At 32.7% G+C, this 23,645-nt stretch overlaps 2 protein-coding genes across 8 annotated transcripts in view; both read left to right on the top strand.

The window, feature by feature from the left end:
- LOC136041934 (histone-arginine methyltransferase METTL23-like) overlaps positions 1-23,645 on the top strand; it is a 240,388-nt gene that overhangs the window by 85,574 nt on the left and 131,169 nt on the right. The window lies entirely within an intron of this gene.
- The window catches only part of LOC136041935 (protein lin-10-like), a gene marked incomplete at its 3' end in the record, with an annotated part of 204,436 nt that overhangs the window by 56,101 nt on the left and 124,690 nt on the right, over positions 1-23,645 (top strand). For all 6 annotated transcript variants that reach the window (XM_065726747.1, XM_065726746.1, XM_065726745.1 and 3 more), the window contains 2 exon segments: positions 7,049-7,138; positions 22,673-22,838. In XM_065726747.1, coding sequence (XP_065582819.1) covers positions 7,049-7,138; positions 22,673-22,838 — 256 coding nt within the window.

The following is a 23,645-nucleotide window of genomic DNA, read 5'->3' as shown; positions in this document are numbered from 1 at the left end:
GTTGATGATTTTGATAGATTTTGTCCTACGGTGCATAGCAAGACAATGGGAACACGGAATCAAACGGGGAAGCAAAAATTTCCTGGACTTGGATTATGCTGATGATTTAAGCACCCTATATGAAAATGTCAGCAAACAGTTCAGAGTTCAGTTTCGAGTTCAGGGTACAACAATAGGTTTTAAGATTAATGTTAAGAAGACTAATTTGCTAAGATTAGGAATAAGTGAAGATGAAAATGTGATGTTGGGTAACGAGAAGATCGATCAAGTGGACAGCTTCACTTACCAAGGTAGTATTATTAGTAAAGATGTTGGGTGCAGTGAAGATGGTAAAAGGAGAATATCCAAGGTTCAGGGTGTTTTTCACAGTTGAAAACAATTTGGACGAATAGGAAGATAAGTCTACGAACCAATATTAAAATATTGACTGCTATAGTGAATACAGGGGTCAAGTAGGACTATGAAGCGTGGGTGCTCCAAAAATTGAGGAGGATTTGCTAAATGTTTTCCAGAGAAATTGCCTACGGATTGTTTTGGGCATTTGACTGACTGACCCTATCTCGAACAATAAGCTGTACGAAAAATGTGTTTCAATCCTACGTCCTAAGGCTATAAACTATAACGAGAGAAAGGTTGAGATGGGTAGTGCACGTTCTGCGGATGAAGGATGACAGATTGAAAACGATTGTCCTTGTCTGCCAACCGTGTAGGGTCAAACGAAAAGCAGGTCTTCCCCAGCTGGGGTGAGATGATGCCATAAGGAAAGATTTATTGTAAAATGAAAATCCCTTGGAGGGAGTAAAGAGGGAGGCTTTCAGAAGATTGAGTGGGATTGAGGAGACTGCGTTGCTTGTTGACCTCAAATGGCTTGATGGCGCAGTGATTTGTTAGTAGTAGTAGTAGTAGGTGCTTGTAGAAATAGCAACTCTGAAGTAATTATCATGTTATGATATTTTTACTAATTTGTGATATATTGGTATTTCAGTTTTTTAAATTGGGATATTTAATATTTTAAAGAAATCAGTTGAAGTGAGCTGTGAAAAGAAAGCAACTCATATATCTACTTTTGAAAATTCCTAAAAGTTCTTTTCTCCTATATCAAGCTCTCTTTTCTTTTATACTAATCCAAATAGTCCTGAAAGTGATTTTTTACCCGATCATGTGCCCGTACTGTATAACTTTCCGCTAAAACTTTGGATTAACTCATTGTATCTTGATGTTCTATATTCCAAGGAAGAAAGCATTTTCAAACAAGTTCCAGCACTCAATTTACACAAAATTCACTGGCCTGAAAGCGCTGCTTATTGCTCTAGAGGAGAGCTTTTTTCCTGAAAGAACTATCCTAATTTACCCCAGTATGAATTAGTTCGATGGACCTCAATAGGCCACTAAGAAATTTTCTCCTGAAATTTTGTAAATCCTCAATTTTATTGGTACTCAATTTTTCAACAGATCGACCGAATCCTAATGGCGCCACTGCTTGGAAACTCGTTGTGACAGTAAAATCTGGCTCATCATTGAGAAATTGCAATGATTGCTTGCTCTACTAATGGCCAACGAAATAAAACTACCAGTAAGAAGCAATGGGAAAAGTTGAGTAATAACCAAATAATTTTCTGAATTGTTTTTAGAAGGATTTTCCTTTTAGTTTCAATCGTTTCGTGTTGGAGCAATAAGATGTACTGTAATATTTATTGATTGCAGATGCTACAATTCGTTCGAAACTCAAGTCCCTACAGTAAATTTTACGACTGATGACAAGAAAAATGTTGAAACTGAAAATAACTTTTCCTAAAAAAAGACATAAACATTATAAACACCGCTTTCTCTTCAAATGTATTGCTTTTTACAAATTATTGGGACCACACTTTTTTTTAGGAACCCATTGTAACTTTAATTTTTCAGGCTATTTACACCTGATTTTTTTTTCTTACTGGTATTTCTGTGTGGCAATGCACATGGGTGCATTGAATCACTTACGTCATTTAAGCCAGGAATCACGGGGACAACCAGAACACCGCAGGGCCTTTCAGTAACTTATTTATGAGAGTCAAAAGTACATCTGCCTTTTTTCTGGTAGTAGGACCCATTGGTGGCCTATTTTATTTTGGCTCTGATTTCCCCGCAAATTAGAAACAACCTTCGTATTGCCAAATAAAGACACTTAAAGTTTATGCACGTCAGATTATCGACTGGAAATGTTTCGTGCCAGTCCAAACCGGTCCAAACTGACCTATGTGTTTCCTCGTTTGAGAGTGGAGTTGTAGAACAAAATGTTGCAGTGGCTGTGTTGTTAAAAGACAAGAAGTAATTTGGTCTTGTAAGTGGTACAAGGTGTTTGATCCAAGCTACAGCTGGTCGAATTCCAGACGCCCTCTAGGAATTGGTTTTACCTTAAATGGGTCACTGAATTTTGATTGTGACCGACTTTGCAAAGTCTTCTAAGAGGGAACTGTAGGTCTGGCTGCAATTTTTTGACATATATCGACTCTGACTAGTTTTCTAATCTGGATAGTTACGTTTTGGGTCATAAATGCCGAAAATACTGATGAGTTCTGCTACTTTAACCGCTCATGAAAAGAAGTGTTTTCACTGCCCTGTCTTCTCCGCTCTATTTCTAGTTGTCACTTTCTTGCTTACAGGCGAAAAACAGTGAAAGTGAATTTTTCTGCTTAATTAGCCCACGGAGCGCGGCCTCAGAGGATATCTACAAAATTTTGGTATTGGCAACCTGCAACATTTTGCGGTTTTCCACACGGAAAAAAACTATTGATACTCGTTCAGTTCACAAGTTCATGTTAAACTAATTGCCACATATACAACGATTGTATGCATAAATTCCCTAGACCGCTGGGCTATTTTCTAGTGGTGTAGAATAAGCATAATGCCAGAGAATTACTCATGCAATGTACCCTATTGCAAGATATTCTCCACTAAAATTGCTGATTAGACTAGAAGTACGATTTTGCGTATCTCACCTAAAGTATTGCGGTGACAAAAAAAAAGTACAAATGTGTGATGGCAAACCTCAGGTGCCCGCAGAACACGGCTCCACTGACGCACTGATTCTTCTGCATTCTTGAAAAACAAAACTGGCTTGTAGGTAATTTATTAATGGAAGTTATTACTGAGCAAAATGAAAAACACTAGACGTTTTGTAAACACTATTTACGTTTTGTGGGCGCTTTTGCTTAATTTATACAAAATGTGCAATTCGATATCGACTTGATTTTCGCTCTGAGCTAGTATAATGCCGCCATTATTATAAAATTTTATTATAGATGAGGGAAGGACGTACGCAAAGGTGTATCCAGAATTTTTTGTTTGGGGGAGGGGGTATTTACAGAAAAGACTCGAAAACGCGTCAAAAATCTATTTATGCTCATTTTATTACTTTTTTACGAGTCCGATAAAATTGTTGGGAGGAGCTCAAACCAGGCAACGCTCCCTCCCCCCTGGATACGGCTGTGTCCACATGTGAGCAAAGTTGCAAAAAGTATAAAGCTATAGTGTAGATTTTACTCCTCTCATTTCAATGTATCTTTAAATCAATGGCCACTGCCGTACTCGGGGAAGGAAAAATCATACCAACTTAATGCAAGCTGTTATAATGGTTTTTTTTTTCTTTCAAAATGACTCTGCCGTCTTAGTACTGGTCTTATTTTCTTATGGCCTTTGCCTGAGGGTCAGGTTAACAGTGGATTTTGGCATAGAGTGATTGAAAATTTGTCTTGGACTGCAACTGTAGAAAGTTGCTCCAATTTTTGTTTAGTCATTGAATTTTCAAAACCATTATATATTTTTCAATTTTTTTTCTTTTGGGGGGGGGGGGTGAGTGAAACTCAAACACTCTCCTTGGTACTGTCTTGGAGGTAACCACTGGGAGCCAGGTACTTTCTGTAAATAAGTAATGTTTTTGGTATAGAAATTGTATAAAATAACGTTAATAAAATTAACTAAATAATATAATTTGCCCAACAACACTGGAACTAAATAGAGGCACAGGTATAATAGCAAAGATCAAAGTAAAAGCTTCCCCCTATAGCTTTTGAAAAATAGATTATTAGCTGTATTGTTAAAATTAGCTTTTTTTAAATTTTCTTCTTTTGTTCCATCAGTGGTAAAAATTGCGGAGGTAGAAATCACCAAAAGTCCTTTTTAAGAGTTCGAACTGTGTCCAATGGAACTGTAATTTTAGAATTGTTTCCTATTCTAATTTATTTATTTTGTAATTTATAAAATTATTAATTTCAGATCGGTTTAGCGATCTCTAAAGTTCTTACGGCCATCCTTTTTAAATGATGATGCGGAAAAAGAACCATCAAAAAACATCTAACCTATTTCCACCCCCTAAATAAGTCAATGTTACTAACCTTTTAACTATTAAAGTAAATTACCAAAATATTCTAAGGGAAAAAAAATTCATTTTACATTTGAAATTTGAACTCAGAATAATTTATTTTAACCACAAATGTTTTTCTGCTATTATTTACGAATGACACCTTTAAAACGTAGTTTATAGATGAGCTAAGAAGATTAAATGTAACCGCTTTACTTCAGAGTATCAAGACTTCCAAATACATTCTAAGGCTACACTGGCTATACGTGCCATTTGTCAAGAAGAAAAAAATAAATAATAATTAAAAAATAGTTTATTCTGCTCTGTTGGAGTTCACTTCACAAGGTAAGTTTTTCTATTTCATTTTATTCTATTGATTTTTTATTTTTATTTTTTTTACAAGGAAGACGGCGAGGTTGACGTTCTTGTCGAAACATCTGCTTTTGTGTTTTTCGCTTCTTTTCTATCCACTGGCTGATATTGCCCTCGTTTTTCGGTTATTTTTAAATTACATATATTACATTTAATTACATTTTACATTTAATTACACAAACACACACACACACCGCTTCGCGCCACCCCAACACCTAGTTGGTGGGGCGCTTCGCGCCCCCCCCCCAAGCCCCCCCGCGCGTGTAAGTCGTTACGCGCCATATTAGTTACGCGCCATTGTAGTTGTGTCCCTGTGTCCCACCTGTGAATATATATATATATATATATATATATATATATATATATATATATATATATATATATATATATATATATATATATATATATATATATATATATATATATATATATATATATATGTTGCATATAAATAGATTGTCAGGTTTACTGACTCTTGAACATGCAACATATAATTGTCCATGGGAAAAACAATCCGTATTCAGATCTATACTTCATTATTCTAATGATGTGTCCCTGTGTCCCGGTCGTCATTTGTGTCCCGGTGTCCCAGTTTGTAATTTCTCTTTGAGTGTCCCGGTCGTCATTTATATTCCCTGTGTCCCGGTGTCCTGGTCGTCATTTGTGTCCCGGTTTCCCGGTCTGTAATTTCTATTCGAACAATCCCTGTGTCCCGGTGTCCTGGTCGTCATTTGTGTCCCGGTGTCCCGGTCTGTAATTTCTATTCGAACAATCCCTGTGTCCCGGTCGTCATTTATATATCCCGCCTGTGCCCCTGGCGTCCCCGTTGTAGTTGTGTCCCTGTGTCCCGGTCGTCATTTATATTCCCTGTGTCCCGGTCGTGATTTGTGTCCGGGTGTCCCCGTCTGTAATTTCTCTTTGAGGTTCCCGGTCGTCATTTATATTCCCTGTGTCCCGGTCGTCATTTGTGTCCCGGTATGTAATTTCATCAGTTGACAAACATGACGTCAGTCGACAAACAACTTCATGACGCATACAGCTCAATCCTTATAATGACGTCAGTCGACAAACATGACGTCAGTCGACACACAAACATGACATCACTCGACACACACACACAGACAACTTATTTTTATATATATACATATATATATATATATATATATATATATATATATATATATATATATATATATATATATATATATATATATACATATACATATATATATATATATATATATATATATGTAATTGAAACTTTAAAAATAATGATATTTGAAATCAATAAAAAAAAACCTTGTTATAATTATGAATGAGGTCTGAGCAACCAACTAGACTTACCAACTTTCCCACAATGATTTGTTTATAATAAATATTGTAATTTGGTTTCTAACAGTTGTTTGTGTTGCTGAAAAGAAAGAAATCAAAGGAAAAACGTAACTTAAATTTCAAAGCTGCTGATATTTGAAATATTTGAAACGACCCAGTTAAAATTATGAATGAGGTTTCAATTACCAACTAGACTTACCAACTTAGTCACAATAAATTGTAATATATTAAATATTGTAATTGGATTTCTAACAGTTTTCTGTGTTACTAAAAAGAAAGAAATTGAAGGAAAAACGTAATTTAAATTTCAAAATTACTGATATTTAAGATCAATGATAAAGCCCTGTTAAAATTATGAATGAGGTCTGAATTGCCAACTAAACCCAAATAATGTAGCTTCCTAATATTGTTTTTCATTTTATTTCATAAATGCTATATATAATAGGTGATAAAGGTTGCAGGAAGACCTCTGTTATTGGTTCGCTGGACAAATTTGTTAAGATTGGATGGCATTTCATGGAGAATCCTACGGGTGAAATTTGAAAAATGCAGCCAAAAATCCTATAATCCGGGAAAGGAAGGATTTTTTAGCAGGACTGCATACTCTTGTCCCCAATGAAAATTTCAGCTATTTCTCCATCTAAAAAAAAGTAACCTCAATTTTAAAGGGAATTAGTGGTTCTTTAAAGGGTAGATTCCGATACCATAATGAGTTGTATTATAGTCAAAATGTTCAGCGTTTTCTCATAATTTTTTTAGAAGTTTTTGGACCCCAATTAAATGCCCTTCCTCTATTTCTGGTTGGTAAGTATGTACTCGCTCGAACGATTTTTCTGTAAATTTCTAAAATTGATAAACTTTTATGGGATCTATTGCGAAAGTCTTTGGCTACCGCTAAGTTTACAATGTCATAAATGAAGCGTAAAATGTTGTTGATGTCCTAGAAACCTCTGGGAATGAAATTAAAGTCACTGATGCAGAAGTAAATTGACTATTTTATTCTAGGGCTTTCAAGTACTCCGCCCCCACCTGCTCCTATACTGCATCGATCGACAACGGATGATGGATTAAGCAGATTAGCTGATTCTGGTAATAGTACGTGTCATTTTGCCAATATTCCTTTTATACCATTTGATATATTGGATATTTTTATGTCCTAGACAAAATAACGTTTCTAAATTACAAAAAAAAAAATTACAAAATTACAAAACATTTCTGTATTTTTATTTATTTTACAAAAATAAATTTATTTATTTACAATAATAATGTTTCTAATAATAATGTTTAAAAAAATAATGTGATGTTTCTTTATTTTACAAAAATGAATTATAAAAATAAAAAACAAAGTTCCTTTGTTTTACAAAAAAGCAAATTAAGCGTTTGGACCTTTTTGCAGGATCTAATAATAATAATAATAATGACTTATTTTTGACCCACTACAAAAAATCAAAGTGGAGTACCAATAAAAGAAACAAAACAAACACTACACATTCGGGATCTGGTTTTGTCGATTTTAATTGTAAGGAATATTTATGAAATTGCACTGTTGGGCAGGATAATGCAGGTTCATTTCAATGAAAACAAGTATGTACCTAAATGAGGCAGTCTTTGAGTTAAAAATAATTAAAATTTCTTCCCCAACGTGGACAGGCTCCTGTTATCCTTTGTAAAGTGGATACTCCTCTGCAAACACGTCCGTTAGATAACTCCTTCGTGAACGCTCAAACTACTGCTACTACTACTAACAACTACTCACCGCAGCACCAAGCCGCGCTGAGGCCAACATAGCTACGTTCGCTCTTCCTCCATCCTAAACTATTTAAAGCCTCCCTCTTTATACCCTCCCAGGAAGTTTGCATTTCCCTGAAATCTTTCTTTACGACATCCCTCCATCCCAACCGGGGATGACCCGCTTTCTGTTTCGCCCTAGATGGTTGGCCAAAAAGGGCAAATTTTGGCAATCTGTCTTCCTTTACCCGCAGAACGTGCTCTAACCATCAAAACCTTTCTCTCATTATAGTCCTAGAAAGTGGGATTGAACTGCACTTTTGTAGCTTCTTCTAAAGGAAAGCCCTTTGCATTCGCACACAATGATGAATGTGTAAATATACGGATATACTGTTGCCAGTAGCATACGTATCTTTAAACATTTATCTGAGTCGTTGGCTTTGACATGATGTCAGAACAGACGAAGCCCGCTTCTGTAGCATCAGTCTGTCAGATAATCCATATATGAGAGGGGGGTACGACAAAACGCCCAAGACTAGGCTCCAAAAATGACGGAATCCCTTTAGACGTGTCTTAAAAGTGCCTAAAGCAAAAAATTTGAGAGTGGAACAATGGAGGAATCTAGTTGGTCAGTCTCTTGGTGTTGTGACAAGTCTGTAATAGTTTTGCTGAATTTGGCCCGATAGTCACCAGCAAAAAAATACAACAAACTTCTAAGTCTTTAAAATGTTAATTTTGATCCTATGAAAAGCTTATAAATTTTAACCTACGTTAAAATTAGAAAATTTAATTTAATTAAAATTAAATTACGTTAAAAAAGGTTCAATTCATAAGTTTTTACATAAAACTTGTATTCGAAAAACCATTTTAGAATTGTACTGAGCTTCTCAATAATTTCCCTAGTTCTTCCAAGATTTTGCTTGAAATGTAAGAATTTGAGGAGTTTTAGAAACCGAAAGTTCATTCTTGCAAGTGTTACTTCACTAAAACTGTCCAAGCTAACAAAATATTGATGGTCCGCTTGATACTGTGTAGAGTTTGTGGCTGGTGTTGAAATTTGCCCGAAAGTCACCAGCAAAGAATTACAATCAGCACTTTCATTTTAAAACGTTACACCGTAGTTAAACGGTTAAGGTAAACGGCTTATTATGATGAAACTAAAGAACTTTGAAGACGAATCCCCTACCAGCAACTTCCAATTTAACACTGAGAAAGTCAAGGCTGGTGATTACATTCTTGTTAGGCTGAAGAGCAAGATAGGTTTGTTCACAATATTATCATTATCAAAAATGTAGCATCTGAAGAACTTAAGGTCTACTTTCTGAAGGAGACTGGAGTAAGAGACTTTGTGGAAGGCTTGCCCATAACAAAATATTGATGGTCCGCTTGATTCTGTGTTGAGTTTGTGGCTGGTGTTGAAATTTGCCCGAAAGTCACCAGCAAAGAATTACAATCAGCACTCTCATTTTAAAACGTTACACCGTAGTTAAACGGTGTAGCACATACTATATACCATGAACAAAATAATCATCAAAACTAAAATCGCTTGGAGTTTATTGTACTAGTGCTGAAACTCCCACGTTTGTCACCAGAAAAGAATTGTAAACACTGCTTTCATTTCTAATATGTTATACTGGAATTCAACAGTTAAGTGCATACTAAATTCCGTAGACAAAAAGCAAAAAATATCAAAATCTAAATTGTAGAAGGCTCATCAACGAAGCACTTTTTGTAATTGAGACCTTTTGCTGAAGGTTCATAGGAAAAAAAAAGAACCCTTTAAATTTTAACATTGATCCTAAAAAATCAATAAGAATCGTCTTCTTAGGGGAAGGGTGATTTCCCCAGAATGCAATCACTGATACTGTTGCTCATACAATAAAAAATCTGCTGGGTAAATATATAGTTTTGTTTTTCTTAGTATTTTTTTTCTTGATACAAATTATGCTTTGATACAAAAAGAGCTTCAGTTTCACAAAAAAATATACAAAAGAAATATGCAAAATTTCAGAGTTGTGATGTGATAATTTTTTATTATTATAATATATTTAACACAAAAAACACGCAGGTCCATGGCCACATAAAAAAAAAAATCAATAATCTAATCAAAAATACTTGGATTAGGCAATTTGTTAAACAGTGCTTAGATGTTCGTTTGATAAAAACAAACAAAACAAGCTCGAGAGATAGGAGATTTAATTTTTTTTATTATTGTTAAAAAAAAATGTTCGCTGTGCAAAAACGTCGTTTGATTTAGAAATACTCCCTGTTGTTAAACGGTTGAGCACATCTGGAACATGAACAAAAGGGAAGAATTCATCAAAATTCAGACTGTCGGAGGATTGTCATGGAAACCGTTCCCATGATTAAATCAGATCTTTTGCTGAAATTTCCCTAGGATTATTAATTTGAAACCACAAAAGAAACATAATATTCATCAATTATTAAGCAGCAACAATGAGACAACTAATGCAATATGCTCTCGAGAAAATATTATTACCAAGATTATTGGAAAGCTTTGCCGAAAATATAGATATTTCTGAAAACACACGGATAGGGAAAGTTAAAAAACGGATGATCATAGCAGATAGAATAACTTGGTTGACGATAGAATATAGCAGATAGGATAGCAAAATAGTAGATAGAATAACTTGGTTGACGATAGAATATAGCAGATAGAATATAGCAAAATAGCAGATAGAATAACTTGGTTGACGATAGAATATAGCAGATAGAATATAGTAAAATAGCAGATAGAATAACTTGGTTGACGATAGAATATAGCAGATAGCAGATAGAATATAGCAAAATAGCAGATAGAATAACTTGGTTGACGATAGAATATAGCAGATAGCAGATAGAATATAGCAAAATAGCAGATAGAATAACTTGGTTGACGATAGAATATAGCAGATAGCAGATAGAATATAGCAAAATAGCAGATAGAATAACTTGGCTGACGATAGAATATAGCAGATAGCAGATAGAATATAGCAAAATAGCAGATAGAATAATTTGCACAACTTGTATGTAAAAAAAAACAATTCTTGTTAGAATATGTAAAAAAAAAATATATATATATATTTTTAGCATGTTTTTTACTGGTCGTTAGCGTGATGAATACAAAAAAAGAATAGCTGAATAATTTTTATTCGTATGTCTATACATACTTTAATCCATAAAAAAGTGATATTGATGATTCATAATGAATACTATACATCACGCAAAATTGTTAAAAACGGAAATCTTTTAAATAGAATCTCACAAAATATTAGGGGTTTTATCACTCAACGAGTGAGATTTCTTTAAAAATATTTATAAATATTGGTGCAGAAAATCAATAGAAACCTAGATATTTGTTTTCTTTTTTTGTAGCCTAATTGATGTTTTTCAATTTATTTGTTTCAGCTCAATGTCATATGGCACGAGTGTTTGTTTTATAATTACTACCAAGGAACCAAGCTTCTCTTTCATAAAACAACTTTAATTTCATTTTATTTTACTTGAGAAAGCTTTTTGCATATTTATACCGACAAATTTTTCTATACTACCGACAATTAATTACTTATATCATGAAAAGAGAAATCACCAATGCTACAGCACAAACACAAAAAAAAAAAAAAAAAAAAAAAAAAAAAAAAAAAAAAAAAAAAAAAAAAAAAAGAGACGGAAGGAGAAAAGGAAGACTGTTTTCCTAAATTAGTGATCAATATAGACCAGCACTTGAATGAGGCCTTAACCCTACTCATCCATACAATCACATAGGTCAAACAGCATAGCCACACACAATCAACCATAAATTATGGTAAATTGTTATATATAAAATTAATCATAATGTGGTTTATAAAATCTTTAGCGCATGCGTTCATATTCCCCAAAATTTATTACAACTATTCCAAGTTTTAGTGACGTCTTTCATATGAGAAACATTATTTTTCCAAAATTGAGGCCCTTAACGAATTTTCACAAAGTCGTGACAAATCTAGATCGTCTTTTCATACCAGAAAATCGTTGTATGTCAATTTTCAGAAAAAATTGTAGTGCCATTTTCAAGAAAAATTTATAGAAAATAAGTAAATATACATATATACAATAATTGTCTAATAATACAAGACCTTGGTTGGTTTTTTTCAGGTGATCCAGTTCCAAATATGGTAGAAGCAAGAATTGTAGATTTTGCATTTTGCATAAGACAACTTGAGCGGCTTTTACGAATTTGTTTCAGTTAGCTTAATGCCAAAAAATGCCAAATTAATATCTTTCTGGGATGGAGCGTTGAGGCTCCTTTTTAATTTCTCTTGACGAAGGTTTAGTGCCCGTAACTGCGCTTTTGGGATAGGCTCTGGACCCTTGGCCTCCCCGGAGTTCAAGGTTATGTTCAGTGGGATACATAGCAACGTTTTAAATTTATCGAATACCGGTATGACATTGTGGTTACAGTGCCAGGGTACTATTTTGGCTGTGACAGAACTTCGTAGATGACAGACTTATCTTATCAAGTTTGCATTATGTATTAGGACCATTATGACAGACGAAATGTTCTAGCGAAATAAACGCGAATTTCTGGCTTTACGTAAATCCCCTTCCTGTTTTTTTTTTAAATTAATAAAATGGATTAATATTTTTTATAACTTTTGTTCTCAATTCGTTAATGTCAATCGAAACATGCTCCTTTCTTCTGTAAAAGTGGCATTTTCTTTGGTAATTCATCTTCGAAGTTCTATTCAATTTCACTTACTTATCAGAGTGTGAGAAAAAAGACGATTAATCAAGGAATCAATTCCAGACTTGGGTCTTGTCTGGATTTTCTGATATGTCGATATTTTCCTTTTAGTACTTATACATCGATATCGATATTTCGGTATTGATATCAATGTATCAATATTTTGGAGCCGTTTCCGGCCCTGACCTTCTGATATGTCGATATTTTCATTTTAGTATTTGATGCATCGTTATCGATATTTCAATATTGATATCATTGTATTGATAGTTTGGAGCCGTTTCCGACTCTGACACAGTTTTTTTGTATTTAAAAAAGAAGAAACTAGTCAGCAAGTATGTTGCATGATCTTTTGTTAAATATTTCTAATAATATAAAGTCAAATGAATGAATATCAAATTCAGTTATATGAGAAAGTAATTACGATTGATAGAAATAACTTTTTTTTTGGCAATCTAGGAATAGTAATATGTCAGTATGTTTACCACTCTGTAATAGTTGTCACTTATTCAATGATCAGCTCTCTGACTAACTAGCTGACCTGTCAAACAGTTCGTGGTAACGAACTGTAGTAAGGAGCGACCCGGCTCAATAGTAACCAAAATTTCTAAAAAACGGAATTATGGTACCAATAGTTGCATCAAATGAATCGCATTTTAATGCTAATCTTTTATATATAAGGGGGCGCAGGATCTTTTAGCCTTTTTAAAGAGCAATGAAAAAACAAATATGAAAAAGTTTCTTCAACTGAAAGTAAGGATCAGCATTAAAACTTAAAACGAACAGAAATTATTACGCATATGAGGGGTTCACCTCCTCCTAATACCTCGCTCTTTACGCTAAAGTAGTTTTATTAATTTTTAATACTTATTCTACGGCCTTTGTGATTCAGGGTCATTCTTAAGGAATTGGGACAAAATTTAAGCTTCAGTGTAGAGCGAGGTATTGACGAGGGGGCGAACCCCCTCATATACGTAATAAGAACATACAAATTTAGAAGTTCGTTCCGTAATTTAATTCGTAAGTTACGTATATTTTTACTAATAGAAACGTTCGTAAAATTAAAAGTTCTAGTTGACTTTTTAAGTAACCAAAAAATTGTAGTGTAACTAGGCCTACTCCCGCGCTCCTTTTTTTCTCGAAATCGTCCGATCAAAACTATGAGAAAGCCATTTAGCCAAAAAAATAGATTGATATGCAAATTTTGTTTTAATTATTTATGTGCAGAGAGCCAAAATCAAAACATGCATTAATTCAAAAACGTTCAGAAATTAAATTAAAAAAAGCAACAGTTTTGAACTGAAAGTAAGGAGCGACATTAAAACTTAAAACGAGCAGAAATTACTCCGTATGTGAAAGGGGCTGTTCCCTCCTCAACACCCCGCTCTTTACGCTAAAGTTTTTTCCTGTTTTAAACATTAGAGTTGAGAGACAGAGTCATACTTTAGCGTAAAGAGCGGGGCGTTGAGGATGGAACAGCCCCATATATATATATATATATATATATATATATATATATATATATATATATTTATATATATATATATATATATATATATATATATATATATATATATATATATATATATATATTTATATATATATATATTTATATATATATATATATATATATATATATATATATATATATATATATATATATATATATATATATATATATATATATATATATATATATATATATATATATATATATATATATATATATATATATATATATATATATATATATATATATATATATATATATATATATATATATATATATATATATATATATATATATATATTATATATATATATATATATATATATATATATATATATATATATTATATATATATATATATATATATATATATATATATATATATATATATATATATATATATATATATATATATATATATATATATATATATATATATATATATATATATATATATATATATATATATATATATATATATATATATCAAACAGTTCGTGATAATAAACTGTAGTAAGGAGCGACCCGGCTCAATAGTAATCAAAACTCTAAAAAATTGAATTTTGATATCAATAGCTACATCAGAAGAATCGCATTTTAATGCTGATTTTAAATATATAAGTTTCATCAAGTTTAGTCTTACCTATCAAAAGTTACGAGCCTGAGAAAATTTGTTTTATTTAGGAAAATAGGGGGAAACACCCCCTAAAAGTCGTAGGATCTTAGCGAAAATTAAACCATCAGATTCAGCGTATCAGAGAACCCTACTGTAGAAGTTTCAAGCTCATATCTACAAAAATGTGGAATTTTGTATTTTTTGCCAGAAGACAAATCACGGGTGCGTGTATATTTGTTGTTTTTTTTTTGTTGTTGTTTTTTTTCTTTTCCCCAGGGGTCATCGTATTGACCAAGTGGTCCTAGAATGTCGCAAGAGGGCTCATTCTAACGGAAATGAAAAGTTCTAGTGCCCTTTTTAAGTGACCAAAAAATTGGAGGCCATCTAAGCCCCCTCCCACGCTCATTTTTTCCCAAAGTCAAAGGATCAAAATTTTGAGATAGCCATTTTGTTCAGCATAATCGAAAACCATAATAACTATGTCTTTGGGGATGACTTACTCCCCCACAATCCCTGGGGGAGGGGCTGCAAGTTACAAACTTTGACCAGTGTTTACATATAGTAATGGTTATTGGGAAGTGTACAGACGTTTTAAGGGGGATTTTATTTTGTTTGGGGGTGGGGCTGAGGAGAGGGGGCTATGTTGGAGGATATTTCCTTGGAGGAATCTGTCACGGGGGAAGAAAAATTCAATGACAAGGGCGCAGGATTCTCTAGCATTGCTATAAGAAAACAATGAAAAATAAACATGAAAACGTTTTTCAAATGAAAGGATAGAGTAGCATTGAAACTTAAAACCAACAGAGATTATTACGCATATGAGGGGTTTTAAAAATACTTTAGCATAAAGAGCGAGGTATTTAGGAGGAGATAAATACCTTGCTCTTTATGCTAAAGTATTTTTAGTAATTTCAACTATTTATTCTACGGCATTTCTGATTCAGGGGTCATTCTTAAAGAATTGGGACAAAACTTAGGATTTAGTGTAAAGAGCGAGGTATTAACGAGGGTACAAACCCCCTCGTATACATAATAAAAATATAAGGTTATGAAAGTTTGTTACGTAAGTTAATTCTTAAGTTACGTATATTTTTTACTAATAAAAACGTTCGTTAAAAATTAAAAGTTCTAGTTGCCTTTTTAAGTAACCGGAAAATTGGAGGGCAACTAGACCTCCTTCTCCACCCCTCATTTCTCAATATCGTCTGATCAAAACTAAGAGAAAGCCATTTAGCCAAAACAAGAATTAATATACAAATTTCATTTTAATAATTTATGTACGGAGAGCCAAAACCAAACATGCATTAATTCAAAAACGTTCAGAAATTAAATAAAAAAAAAACTAATTTTTTTAGCTGAAAGTAAGGAGCGACATTAAAACTTAAAACGAACAGAAATTAATCCATATATGAAATGAGTTGTCCCCTCTGCAATCCCTCGCTCTTTACGCTAAAGTTTGACTCTTTGCCACAATTCTACTTTTTAAAACAATTAAAAGCTTTAGCGTAAAGAGCGAGGGATTGCGGAGGGGACAACTCATTTCATATACGGATTAATTTCTGTTCGTTTTAAGTTTTAATGTCGCTCCTTACTTTCAGCTAAAAAAATTAGTTTTTTTATTTAATATATATAAGGAGTAATTTCTGTTCGTTTCAAGTTTTAATATTGCTCCTTACTTTAAGTTAAAAAACTTGTTTTTTTTATTTAATTTCTGAACGATTTTAAATTAAGGCATGTTTTGATTTTGGCTCTCCGCACATTAATATTTAAAAGGAAATTAGTATATTAATTTATTTTTATGGCTAAATGGCTTTTTCATTGTTTTGATCGGACGATTTTGAAAAAAAAAGAGCGGGGGAGTAGGCATAGTTACCCTCCAATTTTTTGGTTATTTAAAAAAGCAACTAGAACTTTTAATTTTTCACGAACATTTTTATTAGTAAAAATATACGTAACTTACGAATTAGCTTACGTAACGAACTTCTATATTTGTATGTTTTAAATACGTATATGAGGGGGTTCCCCACCTCGTCAATACCTCTCTCTTTACACTAAAGCTTAAATTTTGTCCCAATTCCTTAAGAATGACCCCTGAATCAAAAAGGCCGTAGAATAAATAGTTGAAATTAATAAAGTTACTTTAGCGTAAAGAGCGTGGTATTAAGAGGAGGTGAACCCCTCATATGCGTAAAAATTTTTGTTCGAGTTAAGTTTTAATGCTGCTCTTTACTTTCAGTTGAAAAAACTTTTTCATATTTATTTTTCATTGTTCTTTAAAAAAATGCTAAAAAGTCCTGCACCCCATTCATGGAAATTTTCTTCCCCCATGACAAATTCCTCCGTGGAAAGATCCCCCGCATAACCCCCTCCCCTCAACCCCTCCCCCAACCAAAAAATCCCCCTGACAGCGTCTGTACACTTCCCATTAACCATTACTATGTGTAAACCACTGGTCAAAGTTTGTAACTTGCAGCCCCTCCCACGGGGACTGTGGAGGAGTAATTCGTCCCCAAAGACATAGCTATTAGTTTTTTCGACTATGCTGAATAAAATGGCTATCTCAGAATTTCGATCCAGTGACTTTGAGAAAAAAATGAGCGTGGGAGGGGGCCTAGGTGCCCTCCAATTTTTTGGTCACTTAAAAAGGGCACTAGAACTTTTCATTTCTTTTAGAATAAGCCCTTGCACGACATTCTAGGACCAATGGGTACGATCACCCCTAGGAAAAAAAAAAAACAAACAAATAAGCACGCATCCGTGATCTGTCTTGTGGCAAAAAATGCAAAATTCCACGTTTTTGTAGATAGATGCTTGAAACTTCTACTATAGGATTCTCTGATACGCTGAATCTGATGTTGTGATTTTCGTTAAGATGCAATGACTTTTAAGGGGTGTTTCCTCCTATAAAATAAGGCAAATTTTCTCAGGCTCGTAACCTTTGATGGGTAAGTCTAAACTTAACAAAACTTATGCATTTAGAATCAGCATAAAAATGTGATTCTTTTGATGTAACTATTGTTATAAAAATTCATTTTTTTAGAGTTTCGGTTACTATTGAGCCGGGTCGCTCCTTACTACAGTTCGTTAACTCGAACTGTTTGATAAATTCATACATCTATGGTAATTGTTAAAGCAAATAATTCACAGAAATTAAATTCCAGTCTTAAAGAGATTTCCTTGCAAACAGAAAAAAAGGTGTAGATTTTACCTTTTAGACCTTTGAAAGAGTTCAGCTTATTTATTATAAAACACAAAATAACTAATTGATTTTTAATTTCTATACCCGTTGAAGAGTGTCCATCATCCTCTACTTTGGGGTTGTCCGTGTGAACAGTTGCTGCTTAGTATTAGACTTGTAAAGAAGAGCAACATTACTGAGTTTGCTTACGTATAATAGAGCCTACAATCGATCTGAAAGCTACAGGCTTATTAAGATGGGTGAAACTACTAATTCTTTGTAACGAAGTCTGTTAAGAATAGGTCAGTTCTGATAGATCTGGTAAGAAAAGGTCAATTCTGAGGAACAAGTTTAAACAAGACCTGACCTCCCTCATTATGTCATCTATTTCCAACCATTTGCAATAAGTCGTACACTTAAAGTTCAGCTTAAATTTGAACTATTCTAATGTAAAAACGCTCATTTTTCTTAGAAAAAGGTCGTGAATGATGCCGCTGATCCCTTGATGGTCTCTTATACCCTTATTTTTGCCTATTTTAAGTTGCAAATTCGTTCTTTATTCTTTATGAAACGATTTTTTTAATGTCCTGTAAATCTGAATATCGTGTTACTAAAGTCTGTGGATGTAATGTAAGGACAGGATATGACATTGTCAATTGACGTCGATTTTAAAAGAACAAGGACTGTCAAGGGTACCATGCATGTTGCTTCTTAAAATGGATAGCTATAGTGTCCTGGGCCAGCATTAAAAGATGTTTTCCAAAGGACTTTTCCTTATGTAATAAGTGCGATAAGAATGACTTCAACAACGTATACTATTTTCACCGCTATTTGGAAATTACGTAACCTGTATTGAAATGTTGCTCAGGGATTTGTTATCTTTGATTCTGTTTTTGATCCTCTTACAATGCCGGGTGAGCCTTCTACACTTCCTAAATGAGAATAGTCCTAGATTCTAGGTTGTAGCATTGCCATCTGCTTAAGTAAATATCTAAACTATTTCATTTAACTCTTTCATATGATCTCACCTCAAAAGCCATTTGCCCGCTAAGAGCATTGCCCAAAGTAACTTTTATGCTTAGAATTTATATTCAGTAGTAGAAAGCTATCCCAAACGTCTATTTCTTTCCCTTTTGAGGGAATTAGTTTTCCTTTTTAAAAAATAGGAACGTGACTTAGAGGCATCATTTACCACCAATTAACTTAACCTTTTCTAAGAAAAACAAGGGTTTTTATATTAGAATACTTCAAATTTAAATTGAACGTTAAGTGTACGACTCCTTGCGAATGGTTAGGAATAGCTGGCATAATGAGTAGCTACGAAAGTGTTATGCAATGCTCCATAAATTTCTAACCGGAGTGTGAGGAAGGTCACATCTTGTTTAAACTTGTCTATCAGAATCGATCTTTTCTTATCAGACTTCGCTATAAAGAATTAGTATTTTCACCCATCTTTATAAGCCAGGAGCTTTCAGATCGATTGCAGGCTCTATTATACGTAAGCGAAACTCAGTAATGTTGATCCTCTTTACAAGTCTAATACTAAGCAGCAACTGTTTACACGGACAACCCCAAAGTAGAGGATAATAGACGCTCTTCTACGGGTATAGAAATCAAAAATTAATTAATTATTTTGTGTTTTATCTAAATTAAGCTGAACTGTTTCGACAATTTAAAAGGTAAAATCAATTTTTTTCTGTTTGCAATTGAGATGAGAATTTTATTTTTGCGGATTATTTGCTTCAATAATTACCATAGATGTATGAATTTATAATAAACTAAAGAGAGAATGTGGCATCTGCATTTTCCCAGCAATGCCGCCAGCAAATATTTCCTCAGGGTGTTTGTCAGGATTGGCAAATGCTGGTAACACCCTGGGCTGATCAGCTGAGTTGATCCCAGGGTATTTCCCAGCATTTCTGGGTAAACACCGAGACCCAGAGCTGTGTTTAATTGTCTAAAATGACTGGTTGATTACATTGCCACCATTTTTGTTAAATATGTTGTGTTATTTCTATATTATCTTGTATTTATTTAGGTAATATATTTCGTGTAATTTTCTACTTTTTTTTGTCTTGAATGTATATTATATCTAGAAAGCTCTCTTCTCTCTAAGGAGTGTTTTGTTTTCTTAAAAAAAAGTGATAGGGGAGCCTTATCTGAAATTACATAGCATATGAAAGAACTTAAGCCGAAAATTAAAGATGCCTTTTGGAAGAAAATGAAATTACAAGATTATATATATATATATATATATATATATATATATATATATATATATATATATATATATATATATATATATATATATCTATATATATAAAAATATCTATATATATAAAAATAAGTTGTCTGTCTGTCTGTGGATGGATCAGGTGACGTCACCTGAAAAAACTGGATCAGGTGACGTCAAAACTGAAAAAACTAAAAAAAGGCAAAAACTACAAAAAAAACTAAAAACTAATAAAAAAAATAAAAAAGCTAAAAAACTAAAAAAACTAAAAAAAGGCAAAAACTACAAAAAAAACTAAAAACTAATAAAAAAGCTAAAAAACTAAAAAAACTAAAAAAAGGCAAAAACTACAAAAAAAACTAAAAACTAATAAAAAAAATAAAAAAGCTAAAAAACTAAAAAAACTAAAAAAACTAAAAAAAGGTAAAAAACTAAAAAAACTAAAAACTAAAAAAAACTAAAAAAAAAGGAAAAAACTGAAAAATAAGCTAAAATAAAGGTAAAAACCAATAAAAAACTAATATATATATATATATATATATATATATATATATATATATATATATCTATATATATAAAAATAAGTTGTCTGTGTGTGGATCTGTGGATCAGGTGACGTCATGTTTGTTCGCATATGACGTCTGAATTATTTCACACTAATACAAAAGAAGAAAAAAACTAAAAAAGGTAAAAACTACAAAAAAAACTAAAAAGAAAAAAAAACTAAAAAAGCTAAAAAACTAAAAAAAAACTAAAAAAAGGTAAAAATCTAATAACTAAAAAAAAACTGAAAAAAATAAAAACAGGCAAAAACTACAAAAAAAATAAAAACTAATAAAAAAACTAAAAAAGCTAAAAAACTAAAAAAACTAAAAAAACTAAAAAAAGGTAAAAAACTAAAAAAAACAAAAAACTAAAAAAGAAAAAAACTAAAAAAAAGGAAAAAACTGAAAAATAAAAGAGAAAAAGAAAACTAAAAAAATATGAATAAATATATATAAAAATAAGTTGTTTGTGGGTTATGTCTGTCTGTCTGTCTGTCGAGTGACGTCGTGTTTGTCCGCATATGACGTCTGAATTATTTCACACTAATACAAAAGAAGAAAAAAAACTAAAAAAGGTAAAAACTACAAAAAAAACTAAAAAGAAAAAAAAACTAAAAAAGCTAAAAAACTAAAAAAAACTAAAAAACTAAAAAAAACTAAAAAAAGGTAAAAAACTAAAAACTAAAAAAAACTGAAAAAACTAAAAAAAGGCAAAAACTAAAAAAAAAACTAAAAACTAATAAAACAACTAAAAAAGCTAAAAAACTAAAAAAACTAAAAAAAGGTAAAAAACAAAAAAAAACTAAAAACTAAAAAAGAAAAAACTAAAAAAAGGAAAAAACTGAAAAATAAGAGAAAAAGAAAACTAAAAAAATATTAATAAATATAAAAAATATAAATATAAATATAATATAAATTAGCAATCAACAAAGCACCGAGACACAAATGACGACCGGGACACAGGGAGTATAAATGACGACCAGGACATAAGTAAAAAAAAAAAAAACTAAAAAAACTAAAAAAATGGTAAAAACTACAAAAAAACTAAAAACTAATAAAAAAACTAAAAAATCTAAAAATCTAAATAAACTAAAAAAGAAAAAAAAGAAAAAAGGAAAAAAATAAAGGAGAAAAACAAAACTAAAAAACGAATGTATATACAGACCGGGACACCGGGATACAAATGACGATCGGGACACAGGGAATATAAATGACGACCGGGACACAGGGACACAACTACAATGGGGACGCCGGGGGGCACAGGGGGATATAAATGACGACCGGGACACCGGGACACAAGGAATATAAATGACGCCCGGGACACTCAAAGAGAAATCACAGAATGGAACACCGGGACACAAATGACGACCGGGACACAGGGAATATAAATGACGACCGGGACACAGGGACATAACTACAAAGGGGACGCCGGGGTGCACAGGGGGATATATAAATGACGATGGCGACTCAGGGAATGGTCGATTAGCAATCACCATCAACAAAGCTCAAGGGCAATCATTAGAATCATAAGGTATAGATCTGAATACGGATTGTTTTCCCATGGACCATTATATGTTGCATGTTCAAGAGTCGGTAAACCTGACAATCTATTTATATGCACAGACAATGGGACAGCAAAGAATGTTGTATATTCGCAAGTTTTACGTATATATATATATATATATATATATATATATATATATATATATATATATATATATATATATATATATATATCTATCTATCTATATTCACAGGTGGGACATAGGGACACAACTACAATGGCGCGTAACTAATATGGCGCGTAACGACTTACGCGCGCGGGGGGGCTTGGGGGGGCGCGAAGCGCCCCCACCAACTAGGTGTTGGGGTGGCGCGAAGCGCCACCCCAACAGCTAGTATATATATAAAATCTTGTAATTTCATTTTCTTCCAAAAGGCATCTTTAATTTTCGGCTTAAGTTCTTTCATATGCTATGTAATTTCAGATAAGGCTCCCCTATCACTTTTTTTTAAGAAAACAAAACACTCCTTAGAGAGAAGAGAGCTTTCTAGATATAATTTGATAGGCTTACTTTTATAGGATATCGATTTTCCAGGTCGCTGCAGTTCCTCCAGTGATAGAAGAGTGTCAGTCGAAGCTGCATTGAACGATATAAAACAAGCGATTAAGAGCACGAAACAAAAGATTTCGCGGCCTAGATCATTGATCGTTAACAATAACAATTCAAAGTCGGATCTGAAAAGTCCTGTCTGGGTGCCTAGGTAAGATAAGCCTATCTATTTAGGGAATTTTAAACCCAGTAATTGGAACAGAAGGACTTTTGCGCTAAAAATAATGAAATAGAGTTAATCTTTTTTCCCTCCTTCGGGGGAAGGGATTCTAACCAGGTAGATAGATCAGCAGTTAAGATAGATAAAATGGTTAACACAGAGACATCTACATAAATCAATTTTTCCTGTAAATAAATTTACCAGATTAGCATTATAAGCACTAAATAATGATACAAATTTTTAGTATTGTTACCCACTAAAAAACCAAAAACTTCCAAGTTTTGATTTGCTTTTGAGGAGTGAATTCAAACCAGGTAGATACATCTACATGCTTAGATAGATAAAATAGTTAACACAGATGCATCTACATAAATACATTTTTCATGTAGGTAAATCTACCGGCTAGGCATGATAAGGCCAGTAATAAGGATGAAATGCATTGAAGTGTTTTTAAGCTATGAAATACAAAAAAGTGTGAATTTTAATTGGTTTCCCTTGTTTTGGGGGAAGGATTAATACCAGGTGTAACATTTATAGCTTAGCAAAGAAAATTTGGCTGAAATGAATACATCTGCATAAATCTATTTTTCATGTTGATAATCTACGCGCTTGGCAACTTAAGCATAATAATGATGATAAATATAATTAAGTGTTTTTAACCATTAAATAATCAAAACTCGAGTTTCAAATAGTTTTCCCGGTTTTGAGGAAAAGAATTCAAACAAAGTAGAATAATCTGCAGGTCAAGATAGATGAAATGGTCAATATGTTTGTATTACTGTGAATACCCGAAATCTG

Source organism: Artemia franciscana, unplaced genomic scaffold (genome assembly GCF_032884065.1).
Source record: "Artemia franciscana unplaced genomic scaffold, ASM3288406v1 PGA_scaffold_50, whole genome shotgun sequence".
NCBI classification, from domain to species: domain Eukaryota; kingdom Metazoa; phylum Arthropoda; class Branchiopoda; order Anostraca; family Artemiidae; genus Artemia; species Artemia franciscana.
Note: the sequence above shows the minus strand (reverse complement) of the source record. Positions and strands in the feature narration are given on the sequence as shown.